The 14,745-nt window shown below is 44.1% G+C and overlaps 1 protein-coding gene across 1 annotated transcript in view; it reads left to right on the top strand.

Moving 5' to 3' along the window:
* The window catches only part of GPR39 (G protein-coupled receptor 39), a 73,220-nt gene extending 58,764 nt beyond the window's left edge, over nucleotides 1-14,456 (top strand). Inside the window, exon 3 of the mRNA XM_009087801.4 lies at nucleotides 13,899-14,456. Coding sequence (XP_009086049.3) covers nucleotides 13,899-14,422 — 524 coding nt within the window. The 3' untranslated portion in view covers nucleotides 14,423-14,456. The remainder of the gene's footprint in view (nucleotides 1-13,898) is intronic.
* Nucleotides 14,457-14,745: the final 289 nt, after the last annotated feature.

Below are 14,745 nucleotides of genomic sequence, written 5' to 3'. Positions count from 1 at the left end.
GCCTAAATTGCTCCAGCAGCCTGATAATTTTGATCTGCAGTCATTCTGCCCCAGCAGCTCACGGCAGTGCACAAACCAAACCCTCCCTTTCCTTTCAGCCAGGGCTGGCTCCTGGTGTGCTGATCTCAAAGTAACTTTGGAGCTGAGAGGTTTGTCAGGAGCCAGGTGCACCAAAAGGCAGATTAGAAATTAAATCTGGAAGACAGAACATCCCTCTTAAGACACCACCCAGTGTTTTTTTTTCTTTCAGCACTGGCCAGGTGCTATTTAAACACAAAGTTATAAAACCACTATCCCATTATAAAAAGAAATATCCTTTAGAAAAACAAACCAACAAACAGCAACACTATCTTTTGATTTATTGGTGTGGTTTTTCTTTCCAAGCATGATTTCTAGCAGGTTTTTCTAGTGTGGATTAAAAAAAACAGGCATTGTACATAGGACTTTCTCGTTCAGATCAATTGGCTAAATTTTCATTTAGTTTCAAAGTGGTTCATTTTGTTGAGGCTTCATTTTGTTCAGACTTGCAACTCAAGAGGTTTCCTGTAGCTTAGAGAGATTGCTTTTGAATTGGTGCATTATTCAGCCATGAATTGTTTCTTTAGTATATGAGCAGCTGAGTGGGGCTTTTATTACAAATATGAATTTCAGTGCAAAAGAACTACTATTTTTGTCAAAAAAAAAAGTAAAATTAAGCACAGGTTTTCATACTATGCTGAGATGCTTTTCCACACTGTGTCCATTGGGGTTTTTTTAAATACTTCACAAAAAACTCCTATAGGGCACATTGATATGATTGCAAACAAGATTTAAAAAATAATACAGTTTAGTGTAGAAATGCGGCTACAGCAGTAAGAATTGAAATGCTTTTCCTGTTATCTGGAGATGCAGGTAAATGCATTTTGGTTTTTGTGATCAGCTGCTAATTAAGCAGGTTTTCAGCTGCATTCAGCCCCTGATCCTGTTGAGAAGTTCCAAGTGAGTGTAGCAGGATATCTGCAATCACTGAGCTAATGAGGTGGCTCAGGGCAGCAGAGCAAGTGCAATCCCAGTGTTATGCACCAGCCTTCTAAAATATGGTTTTCCTCTGTGTTGTTTCTTGTTGTTTACCAGTGTACATGATTGCTTTTACCTACCTGGAATTAGTTTCCATCTCTGCAGGATTTTTTGTCCAATAAATTAACTTGGTATATGGAAAGCAGTAGGAAAGAAGTGCCTGGGTTTTGAAGATGCTGCCTCTGGATTTAGGGAGATGCTGTAGGTGGAATATTCTTGTAGCATATCAGGTGACATTATTTACTTGGTGCTTGGGGTAAATTGGAGGCCCTTGTGTTCCAGCTGCCTTAGTACAAACGTGGAGGAGCCCATCAGAGCCTCAAAGCAGATCCCATGCTCTGGTTTGGCTCTGAAGGTGCAGCCACCAAAAGAGGTTTTTTCCCCTGACTTCAGAGGTGGGAGGCAGGGTTTGGAAGGGGCACCCCCCTCACAGCTACCCAGGGGTCACTGGAGCACCAAGTTCTGCTCTTGGCTCTCTGACTTTGAGGAGAGAAAAGACCATTTTTGCTCTGATATTGTAGGAAAGAGCTGCTTGGCCTTTGCTCTGTGACTTACCGGTTAAAGAAGTTTCTTGCCATATGGGAAGATGAGTTATACTTTTTGGGTTAATCTCTTGAATACTTTGAGAAAAATTAGCTCTATTACTTCTTGGGAGTTAGGGTTTCACTCATTAGTAGGTAGAAACCTTACAAAGTTCAAAAGAAATATTTGAAAATCTCTTCCCAAGATGTCTTAGTTGATAGATCTGAGTAGAAAAACTCATTTCAAAGGAAGAAACCATTCTGGAAAGAGGACCAGAAATTAGAGTCCAGTGGATATAGCTGTGTTAACAGGGGCAGAACAGCTCCTAAATTATGTAGCAATGTCAGAAGCAATAGGATTATCTTTTTCTGTCATGGTCTGGGTCAAACTGAAGTCCAACAGTTGAACTTAAAGTGCTATATAAATGCATGGGAAAGTTCCCAAATGCTTATAATCACCCTCTCAGTTGCTGTGAATTCTGATATTTAATGATCTTCTTTCTCTCTTTCACAGTCATATTTTTATTATATGTGAAAGGGTTATTGTAGAAGTCTTTTCACATGGGTCCTGTGTGTCCACAGTTGGAACCAGCTACATGTGGCTGATGGAAGAAATATATTTTGTAATTTACAGTAGGGTAGATTTAGTCCTTTGTAGAATCCTGCGTCCTCACTCTGTTCCAGAAAACACCATATTTATCATTGGATTCCAGAATTTATGTTAAAAATGGCACAATAGAATGCATTTCTACATCTTAATTCTTGCTGTTTCTTTATAGAGTTTCCTTCAAAAAGCACCATTTTATTCCTTCATTTTCAAGAAGAGAGGGACAGGGCAAGCTGTTGGGTACTTGAGGCTCAAGCTTAATTAGTTTTCTCAGGTCTGCAGTAATATCTTATGGCTCTTAGTGTTTCTTGGAAAGGTGCTACAAAAGATAGAGAGAGCTGCATGCCCCAATTCCACCTGGAATACTCTCGTTAGCTGTGGATTCACCCCAAGGAAATAAATGAGAGTTAAAAGGCCAGCAAAATGTACCCTGTAGAGCTTGGATAAAACAAAGGAGCATACAGTGTTTTGGTTTTTTTTCCCAAACTTTAAATAAAGGAGATTATTTCAAATAGATTATAGGCAGCAAAATGAGCTGACATCTTTTGCTGTAGCTGAGTTTGGGTTTGTGGAGGAGAGGAAGAAGCACTGGCTGATGTCTGCTCTGAGCTGCCCACCTGAGACATTTTGGAGGTCCCCAGCAGCTTCTGGAGGCAGAGTGCAAATATCACAGCACAAAAAGCAGGCTCTTAAACCAGATGGTGTCCATGTGCTGGGCAAAGCCATGCCCAGATGTTTACCTGAATGCCATTTGCAGAGCACATTTGCCTTCTAACTTGGTGTGGGAAACTTTGAATTAGGCTGCTGCCACGGCTGTGTTGGGGGGAAGAAGGCTCTTCATCTTGCATATATATTCCTATAAAGGCTTGGGAAAGGAGGCTTGGACAGGTTTGCACTCATTACAGTTCTCTGGACAGCTCCAAAATGTAAATAAAAGGAGATTCAGGTGTTAGCAGAGAAGAAACTTGGCTGCAATCAAAATACTCCAGCTCCCTGAGTAGCCTTCTTGGAGGGAAGCTGCAAACAAGCCCTGTTTGCCTGGGACATTTTTCTTAGAGTGATTTCAAGGAGCTTCGCCACTGCCCAGGGGTTTGATCCAAATAATCAAAGGTTAGGCCTGATTTAGAAAATAAAGCTGCCTTGTTGCTTAGCATTTACTTTGTTTCCCCCACTGACATGCCAGCCAGGACACAATTCAGAGTCAGACTGGAGTTCAGCCCTGCAGGGCTGGGATTGCCGCTGGAGGTGGCTGAATCAGAAATTCCTCCTCTCCACACCCTTTCCAAAGGTTCCTGTCTGCCACCACCAAAGAGCTCCTTTCCTCAGCCTCCTGCAGGTTATGATAATCACTGTTCTCGGGGACAGAGGAGAACAAAGAAGTGGCCTTCAGTCTGAAAGCTGAGCCCCTGAGCTGTCATCCTCATGCCAGTGGTGCCACAGGTGCCTTGTGAATTTCTGCTCTTCCATTCCCTGGCTCCTGCTGCCTGCTGCAGATTTTGGTCGGTGGAATTTGGATAACTACACATGATTTTGATGGCAATTTGCTTTGGTTTCTCTTCTCACTTAGGCTGCTGAACATAAACTCCAATTGCATTTGTTTTTTAGAGCAGCTGGCAAGCATGATCGTGCTACCATTTGTGCATCAATAATTCCATTTTCATCTCACTTGCTAAAATAGAGCAAGTTTTATTCATTTGCAGGTTTTTCCTACGAAAATCTGACTTGTGTATTGCTAATACATCTCTCATTTAGGGAGAGCTTTGTTGATCCCCCCATGATCATCAGTTCCATATAAAATATATTTAAAGCTTGTCTTTCTGGCAGAGCTCACTGAAGTATCTGATGTATCTGCAGAGCTAATAGAGCATCGTTCTGTATTTGTATTCTGCAGCTGATTGTTCAATGATTTCTCCTGCTGAATTGCAATAGATGAGCTGTTTAATGTTGCAACGGCTCATTTTGTAATGTAAAAACAAAAAAACCTCTCAATTTCAAATTGTGTTTGCTAGTTAGAATGCAGAATTTAAATGAGATTTATATGGAAGATGTATTGTCCCCATTGTTTCGCCAATGCAGAAGGAAAACAGGTCTTCAGTCTTTCTAAAAGAAAATCAAAGCAACCATGGTAAGAATTTGTTTTGCAAGGAAGAAGCATCAATAAAAACTAAACCTCTTCTATTCTACACTTTCAGTCCATATTAGTGATTTTTAAAAATACTTTCTCGGTTCAGAAATAACAATTTCCAATAAGCATGTCTTTCCTGACACTTGAAATGTTAAAATTTCTAAAAGTGAGCACTTTATATTTATTTTACCCTGTTATGTCTTCTGCTGCTGAGTCAATGAATATTTCCACAACATTCTTGATCTTCTTTTCACCAAAGTAGCCCTGATTTTAAAGGGGCTTTTATGTTTTACTGGCAAATTGTGCTTGTGAAGGGCAATGAATGGCTCAAAAGCAGATGCTGGATTTTGTCTTTTATTGACAAACTGCATGAGACAGGCACCTGAATGAACAGTCAGCCCTCACTTCAAATGCCAAGCTGGTATTTATTGTATGTTCATGACTGTTTACCCACCTCTGAGGGAAAGCACCCAAGAGGGCAACAGAGCATTGGAAATTCTGCTGGTTTTTATGTTTGGGGGCAGCTGTGGCTCTGTGCAGAGTTGGGGTCCCAGGCAAAGGGGCTGTGGTGTGTTGGTGAGTGACCTGAAAGACAAACCCGCTCTCAGGGGGTGCAGTCTTAGCACTGAATTAGCCAGTTTTATCAGAGATTGAAGCATCATCTCTGTGTTGTGCACATTTAGGATTGAATTATAGCTGATGAGGAGTGCTAAGATGGAGTTTGATTTTGTAAGATTAAAGCTGAAGAGCAGGATAAACCTCCAGTGTCAGGTCCATCCTGGAGCCATTGGTTCCACTGGACATGGGGGAAGCTTCTGGCAGCTTCTCTCAGAGGCCACCTCTGCAGCCACCCACTGCCAAACCCTGACATGCAAACCCAACACAGAGCATTAAAACTGACATGGTTCCCTCTGCTACTCCATGAGCATGTCTGGTTTTTAAAAGCATATCAAGACTTTAATCCCTGTTTCACAAAACATCTGCTGACGTTCGGTAACGGTACTCCTGTCATGAAACCTTTTTGAGTGTTTTTAGGTTTTTTCTGCTGTTTGTACTGAGAAATGACAGTTTTTAAAAATATTTGAGAAGCAAAAATTGACCCTGCTAGGAACTGAAGATAATTGTCAGACATTTTAAATTGCTAAGAAGTAAAACTGTTAACACTTGTGTCCTCACTAATTATGTTCTGCATATCTGTGTTCCCCTGGCAACTTCTGGTGCCTCTGGTTCCACTCTAACTAAGGGCTGTGGGCTGTTAGATGATGGTGCAAAGTAAAAATAGCTTATTCTTCTGAAGAGCAGTGATTGCCATTGCTTGAGGAGAAGTGTATGATGGGATCCACTTAAGTTGTGTTCCAGTGCAGCAGAAAAGATTTTGCTGTAGTGCCCTGCAGGTCCCAGATGTGTGGATCAGTCATACACAGACAAAATGTGTTTCAGCTCCATGTAAACCTCTCATAATCTTCCTGTTTAATGGCAGTCTTTGTGTTTCTCAGCCCAGGACACTGAAGCATCATCAGCACCTCTGCAAGGAAGGTCAAGTGTTCTTCTGGGCAGGTTCCTTCAGCACTGGCTTCTATTAAAGGTCAGGTTTCTGGAAACACAAAATTGGCCTTACTCTTTGCCAGTGAGGCACTGATGGGATGTTGCTGGGCTTCAGCCAGCCCAGAGCAGCTCTGTGTTGCCAGTCAAGAGAAGAAATGTGTGTGGCAGGGCAGGGAGGACCTGAATGGAGCATACAGTTGGGTGATGCTGGGGTTTCAGGCCGACAGAGGGGTTGTGGGCATGTTTTTGTGTCCCTGGTTTGGCTCCATGACACTTGGCCAGAAGCTCTGAGAGGCCAGCTTGATCTTAGTGGTCTCATGGCACCCTTAAGGGGATTTAAGGCAGGGGAGTTATTCCAATCCAAGTGAGATTTTGGATTCTGTAGCATCTGCTGGGCCTCAGTGATGATTTACATAGTCACCTGTGAAATGAAGTGTCAAAAGCAGCAGCAGGTGATTTGGTGATGCCGTGGGGCAAATACTTGTGTGCAATTCTTCTTCATATGCCTGACAACTCCATTTATCTACAGAAGCTTTAAATAAAATAAAAGACAAACTCCCAGTGTTGTCACTGCCCCACACCTGAACTCATTGCTGTTCTGAGCAGAGAATGGCCCCTTACAGGAAGAATTCGTGCATCACTTTAGCATTTGGGATTTAGTGAAACCTTTAATGGTGGCTTCAGTTGTAAGAGACACAACTTTATGCGCAACAGAACAGCAATATATTTATTAAAATCTTGCAGGTTTGGTACATTTATTGCCCCAAGAGGCAGCTGGTTTTTCCTCAGTGCCTTTCACTTACTGCACCAGTTCAGGGGACAGCCCTGTCCTGTCACCCAGGCGTGCTCTCTAATGAGACGTGGCTTTGCTGCACAGCACCCTTGGAGCTGGAGGAGCACAACGAGCATGAGATGGACCCAAATGCCTCTGCAGGCTGTGGGACTTGCTGGTCCATTGGTTTTTTGCTGGAAGCTGTTGATGGGATGTCCATGGAGCTGCTTTCCAGCCGATTGTCCCAGGCCATATGCTCAGTCCTTCCAGCAGTATGCACAAGGATAACGAGTTTGTTGCTGGCTTCTGTGCAGTTCAAGCCCATTCTGAGAAGGGCTGTGGGGTGTCTGCCAGAGCCTCTCTGTGAGCACTTAGAGATTTTCCTGCCTGTGCTGGTGACAGAGATGTTGTCTCACTCTCTCCTTTCCCCTGGTTCCCCTGCAGAACCAGCAGAGGCAGGGGCAGGGGGTAACCTCAGTTTTGCTTTGCCTGTAGCACCCATGTGTGTGGTCTGTAAGTGAGGTGGCCCCACAGCAAAGGCAGCGAGTTGCTGATGAGCAGCCATGAGGAAATCCCTGTCCTAGGAGGCTGCACACAGCAGCCAGCCCAGATCCAGTGTCAGCCCACAGGGAGCCCGAGGATCTCCTTGGTGGTTAGAAAAACTGAACAGGAAATCCCTGGAAGATAGACACTGGCCATAACTTCTCATTTTTTCTCCCTGTATTTACTGCCTGAGTAGGGCTAGTTTCCTTATTGCCTTCTTCTCTTAGAGAAGCATTTCTGAGAGGCAAATCTGTGCTTCTGAAAGTTGAGGATAAAAACCCACAAATTCTGAATAACTTGAGCTTATAGAAAATGCATGTGGCAATGCATGTATTGACTTGTTTCAGTGAATATCAAAATTTATTGTCCCTTGAACTAAATATTGACATGGACAAAGCAATATCAATATTTATCTCTCAGGTTAATACATTTTATATTCCCCTCAACATACATCAATATGTGCTTATTATTACTATAATGTTTGTCCTTCAGCAGAAGAAACTTGCATGTGGTTGAGAGGGGCAAGGGAGAAGTTTGTATTAGTATTCTTTTCCTGTTTTTAATCTTTGTTAGAAGTTTATCCTGCCCATGGAGCACAGTGCAGCCCTCATTCAAGCAAAACCCTTACTGATGGTTGTGGCATTGTGCACTGAATGCAGATTGGGTGGTGGGATTTTGGGAAATGGGAGATTAATGGTCATGAGTACACTGGGAAGGGCAGTGAAACCACCCCTTGTGTTTTATAGGCTTGGTGGTGCTGCCTGCAGTGACTCTGTGCCCAGGAGCTGCCTCACTGCCCACACTGACAGGGACACAGAGCAGGGACAGGAGGGACAGGGCTGATCTGAGAGCCAGCTGTGATTCTCTGCCCAGACAAGGCTGCTGCAGGTGCTGGACAGGGGCACACAGCTGGATCTGATAGGAGCCCTGTGGCAGGCTTATCTCACACCTGTGTGGGTGTGTCTGTGGGCCAGCTGGAGGTGGACTTGTGGGCACTCTGGGGCCACAGAGAACTCAGCAGCCTGCCTGGGCCTTCTGCAATTGTGTGTGAACAAGAGGAGTGTGGCCACTTCACTGTGTCTGGAGGATTATCCCTCAGATCTGTCCCGTTGCGTTTTCCCCTTACTCTGGATCTTAGAGAGCAGGGCAGAGGTTTCCTAGAGAGATGACAGGCTGTACAAGAAGGATGCAGGCATGACAGCACTGAATATCACAAGACTAATTTAGGATATACAAAGGCCTTCTAGCACATGATTTGTGCCATACAGAGCCTTTATGTGGAGGTACCAGCTCTGGCATAAACCAGGCAATTTCCCCAGGGGCCTTGAAGAGACACTGCAGTTCCTCTGTGGATTTGCTTTTAGACTTTCTGCCCTTAAACCCAAGGGAGACAATGAGGGAGGCAGTGATGGGATTGGGAGCAGAAGCAGAAAGTGTGTTCCTGTTTCCCACCCTCCTGCACACCCTTCTGCTCATCAACAGCTCATTGCTGTAGGTCAGAGTAGAGAGGGGGTCCAGTCACTTTTTGGACAATGGCTGACACCAGGTACTCCCCAGGAGCTGTTAAAAGCTGCAGGCTTGGGTCTGAAATTCTACCCAGCTGCTTGAGGAGCAGAGAAACTGCTCCAGACTCTTCCCTGTCCAAGGAAGAAGCAGTAGGAGATCCTTGAGACTGGAGAGCACTGAGAACAATCCCCAGCTGGAGGAGCTCCATCCTGCCTCAGTTTCCCCAGCCAGGCAGAGCAGCCTGCAGTGCCGAGGGGCAGCTGCCAGTCAGGCATCACTCTGCCTGCTTTCCTTGCTGCACTTACCAGCCAAACTTGCAGCAATGACAGTAACAGCTGTTTGTAAGCTGACATTTCAATGACAATTGTCAGGAGGCAACAAGCATATGGCAGCTGCCTCCTCACATGCAGGGAGCTGCAGCAGCAGAGGAAGGGAGCAGCTGCAGAAGCTGGAAGGCAGCGCTGCATTGATCTGCAGTTGGGAAGGTCATCTCAGTGACTGAAGACTGCATTTCATGCCTTGACTCTTCTTGGAAGCTAGAAAGACAATAACCTAGTGCCTTATGTCTTTATTTCTAACAAAAAGCAAGATTTTTCTCCCGGTTAAAGCAATAAATGTAACAAATGCAAGCCAAAACCCCACCTCCTGGAAGTGGCATTCTTAATTAGTACTTCTGTCTGCTTTTTCTCCCTTCTCCTGAGTTATTAGTGGCTGCTATTGAGACCATTGAGACCCTGATTAGTGGGAAGGTATCTTTGCACATTTTCAAAGCCTGTAGCAGAATCCAGTAGGGACCAAGCGCTTTCCTTGTAATTAGCATTGCTTTATGATGGTAAACTTAATAATTAAAGGTGGTCTTTCTTCCTCTGCTGGGACTTCTTGGCACTTCTGATGCACTGTTTGAAGAGTTTGTGACTAAGCATTAGTGTCATGTTGTGCCTTTGAGTATAGACAAGCCAAGTACACAAAACTGAAACCAACACTAAGAAAAGCTCTTCCTGTGAACCAACTGCATTCCTGCCTGCACTTGACTCACAGCTCAGTAACCGCATGCTTATATTCCACTGACAATTGCCATTTAAATGTCAGTTTACTAGCAGCTGCTGGGAGCCTGCCTTTGTGTCATTAATCAGATCCCAGAGAGGCAAAGTTTGAGGTCTGACTGTGCTTTGGGCTGGCTGGGACAGAGCAGCAGCAGAGTCTGGCAGACCTCAACCCACCAGGATGGTCAGGGTGAAGTGCACAGGCAAAGGACTGTGTACCTGAGGTCACCAACAGCCTCAGTTAGGGGCTGTGGCAGCCAAAGGAAACCTGTTCTTGGCACTGTCTGGTGGCAGTTATGATCTTGTTGACAATTTCAGGCTTTTTGGGATGGCTGGCAGCATAGAGGCAAGGCACTGGGTTTTAAAAGGAGACATATTTAAGTGCTTAGCTACAGAAAAAAAAAGACAAAAATCTATTTAACAGAAAAACAAGGGGAAGTGTGGAGAAGGAAGCCCTCTCTACCAGACATCTGCACATATTTAAAATCCTTCCCAATAAAGTTCATAATGAATTTAATTCAGTCCCCTATGGCCCAGAGGAATTTTCTGAGTAATAAAAAAGTATTGCTAAGGGATAGATGACTGCCAAACTCCTATTCTCTGCCAGCAATGAATATTTATGCTACTGGCACTTAAATGCTAGGTTTATTTTACTACATAAATGATCCTTTGTCACATATTAAGAATTAATACTGTGAGATTGACTTTTGGGAAGTTAGAATAACGATTACCAAATTTAAAGTGTTGTTAAATTTGTATGCTTTGTTTGTAAAGAGGCTTGGACTGGGTTTTTTCAGATTCCAACAGTAGTAGGATGTGGTAATTCCTATTTTGGAGTAAACTGTTTTGTGGCTTGTTTATGGTTTTACTTTATAATGTAGTTTTAGTCAAGGACCTTTTCATGTCTTTTGTTTTGTTTTGTTTTGTTTGTTACCTTGAAATATCTAAATCAATGTTAAATGAATTCTAAGCTCCTGTTCTTACTTAAAGGTTGAGATTTTCTTACAGAAGGTAACATAAAGGCTCCTGGCTTCTGCTGGCATTTTTCTAATGCCCTTCTGATGACTGAACTGGAATAATTCAAATGTGAATTGGAAATTTCAAGCACCAATCATGGAGGTTGCAAAACCACAGCATTACTTTGTTTATAAACATTGTTATTCCATGGAAGATAAAGCTCTGCTCTGTGTCACTTCCATGCAGTGGTCAGAAAAACGGGGTGGAAAAAGCAGAGCTACTGATCTTTCTCCCTTTAATCAGAAGGAGTGGAAGGAAAGTTGGACATGAGCTGAAATGTGAAGAATTATTCCCATCAGGCAGCAAGCTCACAGGAAAAATACATCAGTGCTGGTGTAAGATTCAGTGTGGTTTCCATTACAGCTGGTTAAGGCTGTTTAAGCCCCTCTGGCAGAGCAGCACAACACACACTCCTGGAGCCCAAGTCCAGGCTCAGCCTGACAGCAGCAGTGCTGAGCTCAGAGGCTTCCCGAGGTGCTCTTCTCCTGAGCTTCCCTTCACTCCACACTGCCATGCCAAGTGTGAAAGTTGGGGAAAATATTGTGAGTCTGTCAGCATGTTTATTTGCATGGTGCATCTCCTTTGAGTCAACAGGCATCTTCTCCAAGTGTGAAAATGAACAATTAGTCATCCCTGGGAAACAGCAGTTCTGCAGACGTCCCCTCCCACCCCCAAGAGACAAACCTGCCTGTGCTGCACAAGGGCACAAGCAGCTCATTTTTCACTTGCTGTACACACTACCAGATACTCACTTCTCCAGAACAAAAGTGTCTGAAGAATATAAGGGGGTATCTTAAGCACTTGGCAGTTTGAATTAAAAAGAAAGGTCAATGCCAAGGAATTCAGATAGAAGCAAAAAAAAAAAAAAAAATCAGACATCTCAGAGCAATGTAGTTGGGCTTTAAAAATGAATGCATGCATTGTTTGCTCATAGCTTTTCACAGCAGCACTCATAATTTAGGAAACTATCAATCAGCATGATGAAGTGTCCTGTTCCTAAGCAAGAACAAAAAAAAAAAAAAAAAAAAAAAAAAAAAAAAAAAAAAAAAAAAATTTGTACAATACAGCTTATTTTCTTTTCACTTGAAACAGATCTGGTAAAATTTGATGAGAATTCTACAGATTTGGGCTTGTGAACTTTGTGTTTAAGTTGCACCTGAGAAAAAGCCCCAGTGAAGCAAGAGAATCCTTCCACTGCCTTTTTATAAGATTCATCACAAGTCACTGCTGAAAGGGCCTTATTTTCTTTTAGCCCATGCCAGGACTGACAGCCTATAGTTGTTAAGCTGACAGCAGGAAAAGAGCACTGAAGGCCACAAACATTTGTAGGATTAATGCAAAATTCAGATCACAGAGGCACAGCAGGTACTGAACAGTGAGGCAAGGAGGCAGGGGAAATCAGGGGCAGAGAGGGGACTGTGGGACTGAGAGCAAAGAAACAGGGGCTGAGGAGACTTCTGGTAAGCAAGGAACTGAAAATGGCAAAGGTTTTGGTGATGGATTTACTGCTGGCCTGCCAACAACAGCCCTCCAGGGCTCTTAACCCAGTGCTGTTAAAGATCTGCTACTTCTCCATCCCAACAAAGTTATTGTGACAGTAAGTGATTACAGATGCAAGGGATCCAAAGGACAGCTTTTATTTGGTAGCTTATTCAGGGAGATAATAAATTAAAGTAATTATCCCTTTTATGAAAAAGAAAAATTTCTTTTTTTAAAAGGCATTTCATACCTTTTCTTTGCTTGGGGCTACAGGTGGCAAGAACTTGGCCAGAGCCTGATGAAGCTCTGGCAGTTTCAAAGTTAGAAAAATCTTTCTTCTCTTTCCTGCCTCCCTTCCCTGCTACATTCACATCTTCCTGCTCATGAAGTATCCTTTTCCTGGCTTCAAAACCCTCCTATTTCCGAATGGCACTGCCACAGTGACCTGTTCAGTGGGGGAAATCTGACTCAGCCTAGAGAAGTAGGAATTAAACAGCTTCTGTGCTGCTGTTGGGAGCAGAGGTCAGGCATTGGATGAGGTTAACAAGGTGACACACAGGGTGAGAACAGCTCCACCAGGACACTCCCTGCCGCAGGGGAGCAGCCTCTGCTCCCTCCAAAGCTGGTGTAAGGCACAGCTCCTGCACAGAGTGGGGACAGCAGACTGGAGGCTGCCCTGTGAGCCAGCACTGCTGGGTGCCTGGGGGGAGCAGCAGCAGGAGTGACTTTGTGTACCTGGGATGTCACACAAGGTGGCAGGATTTGCAGTGCTGGCACACAGGAGCAGCAGAGGAAGCCATGAGGTGCCAGGTGCCTTGCTCCTGCTCCATGTCCTGCCTGGGCACAGCCAGCTCCAGCCACTGACACGTTCCTGCAGGGCTGCTGCGCCCCGCGGAACTCGATCCACGCAGGCAGAATTCTCAGACATCCAACACTTCAGCCACCCCTTTTTAATGCCATTAGTGATGCAGCAACATGTATTTATATTTACATATAAATACAAAATGGTCAGATACCACATTTTAAAGCGTAATTTACAATCTGAAACTGCTTACACTTTCATGACTAGGCTTGGGTTTTTCTCATTTACATTCATCATTTAATTCCACTGGAATTTGATTTTTAAGAAAGCCCAACATATCTTAATTACCATAAAAAGATCCATACACGTTTTACTTAAAAATAGCTTCTGTAAGAGGAAATCTACCAAAAATAACACGAAATATATTATTATGCATACATTTTCTTTTTGTAAAGTACAAACAAGAATCTGATCTCTTCTGGGTATTGCCTGATCTAATATGGCTATAGGTTCTATTTATTGTGTTTGTTTTTCAAAGTAAAGGGAAAGACAGAAGAAATGTAAGAGCAGAAACCAAACTAAAACCATATTCTTTCCAAAGACACAGATGATCAGAGAAAGAACACTTTGAAAACCAATAAATGACAACAGGTACAAAGAAACACCATCCAAGCACTGCAGAGTTTTGTCTGAGCATGTGCCGCAATGACCTTGGAACAGTTATTAAAAACAACAAACAAAAAATGCTACTGGCAGAAAAAGCTGTCAAGCAAAACACTGAAAAATTGGTACCATTTCCTAACAAGTAAGTGCAGGTCTGATGGTGTTTAATGTGTCTTCCCCCACGTCTGCAGACCTCTTTCTTGCTCTCTCTGCCCGCAGGACTGATCATTGCCACTCTGGCGGTTTGCTGGATGCCAAACCAGGTCAGGAGGATCATGGCAGCTGCCAAACCGAAGCAGGACTGGACCGTCCCCTACTTCAGAGCCTACATCACCCTCCTTCCCATCGCCGACATCTTCTTCTACCTCAGCTCGGTGGTGAACCCGCTGCTGTACAACGTGTCCTCGCAGCAGTTCCGCAGCGTGTTCCTGCAGGTGCTGCGCTGCCGCCTCCGCCTGCAGCACGCCAACAGGGAGCGCTTCCTCAGGGCCACCCAGAGCTCCGGGGCGCGCAGCAGCCGCTCCTTGCGCCCGCTGCTCCTCATCTCCTCCAGGCGCAGCTCCTCCACCAAGGGCAACGCCAAAGTTTTCCTGAGCACCTTCCAGAAGGAGCCCACGCCCAGCTGCAGCCCACAGGAGACGGGTCCTGCACCCCCAGATCCCAGCCTGGAAGAGGTGTCCCTCGAGAGCGGCTCAGAGCCCGGTCAGGGCGCACAGAACGGCCTTTGTGAACATCAAGTGTGACTTCATAAGGCAAAGTTAATGCTTAGCAATGAGCATAAAATCATGGAAATTGAAATGACCCAGGAAAGTGACAACATCGCAAAAGGAATAACACGGATGGATTTGTTTCCAGTTATGCAAAAGGAACGGGGGTTCTGTATCCTGCTGGGATTTTTAAGTGCACACTGGAAATTCAATCTGCTAAATGAACTCATTAGCTGACAAAAATATCAGCCCCTCTTCTCCACACAACCACTGAACTTCCCTTGCTCTTGACAGGAATTTGGAAACAAACAGAAAATAATTGCAGCGTCTTTGAAGAAGGAAGGATGCAGAACAAATTG

Source organism: Serinus canaria, chromosome 7 (assembly GCF_022539315.1).
Source record: "Serinus canaria isolate serCan28SL12 chromosome 7, serCan2020, whole genome shotgun sequence".
Classification (NCBI taxonomy): domain Eukaryota; kingdom Metazoa; phylum Chordata; class Aves; order Passeriformes; family Fringillidae; genus Serinus; species Serinus canaria.
Note: the sequence above shows the minus strand (reverse complement) of the source record. Positions and strands in the feature narration are given on the sequence as shown.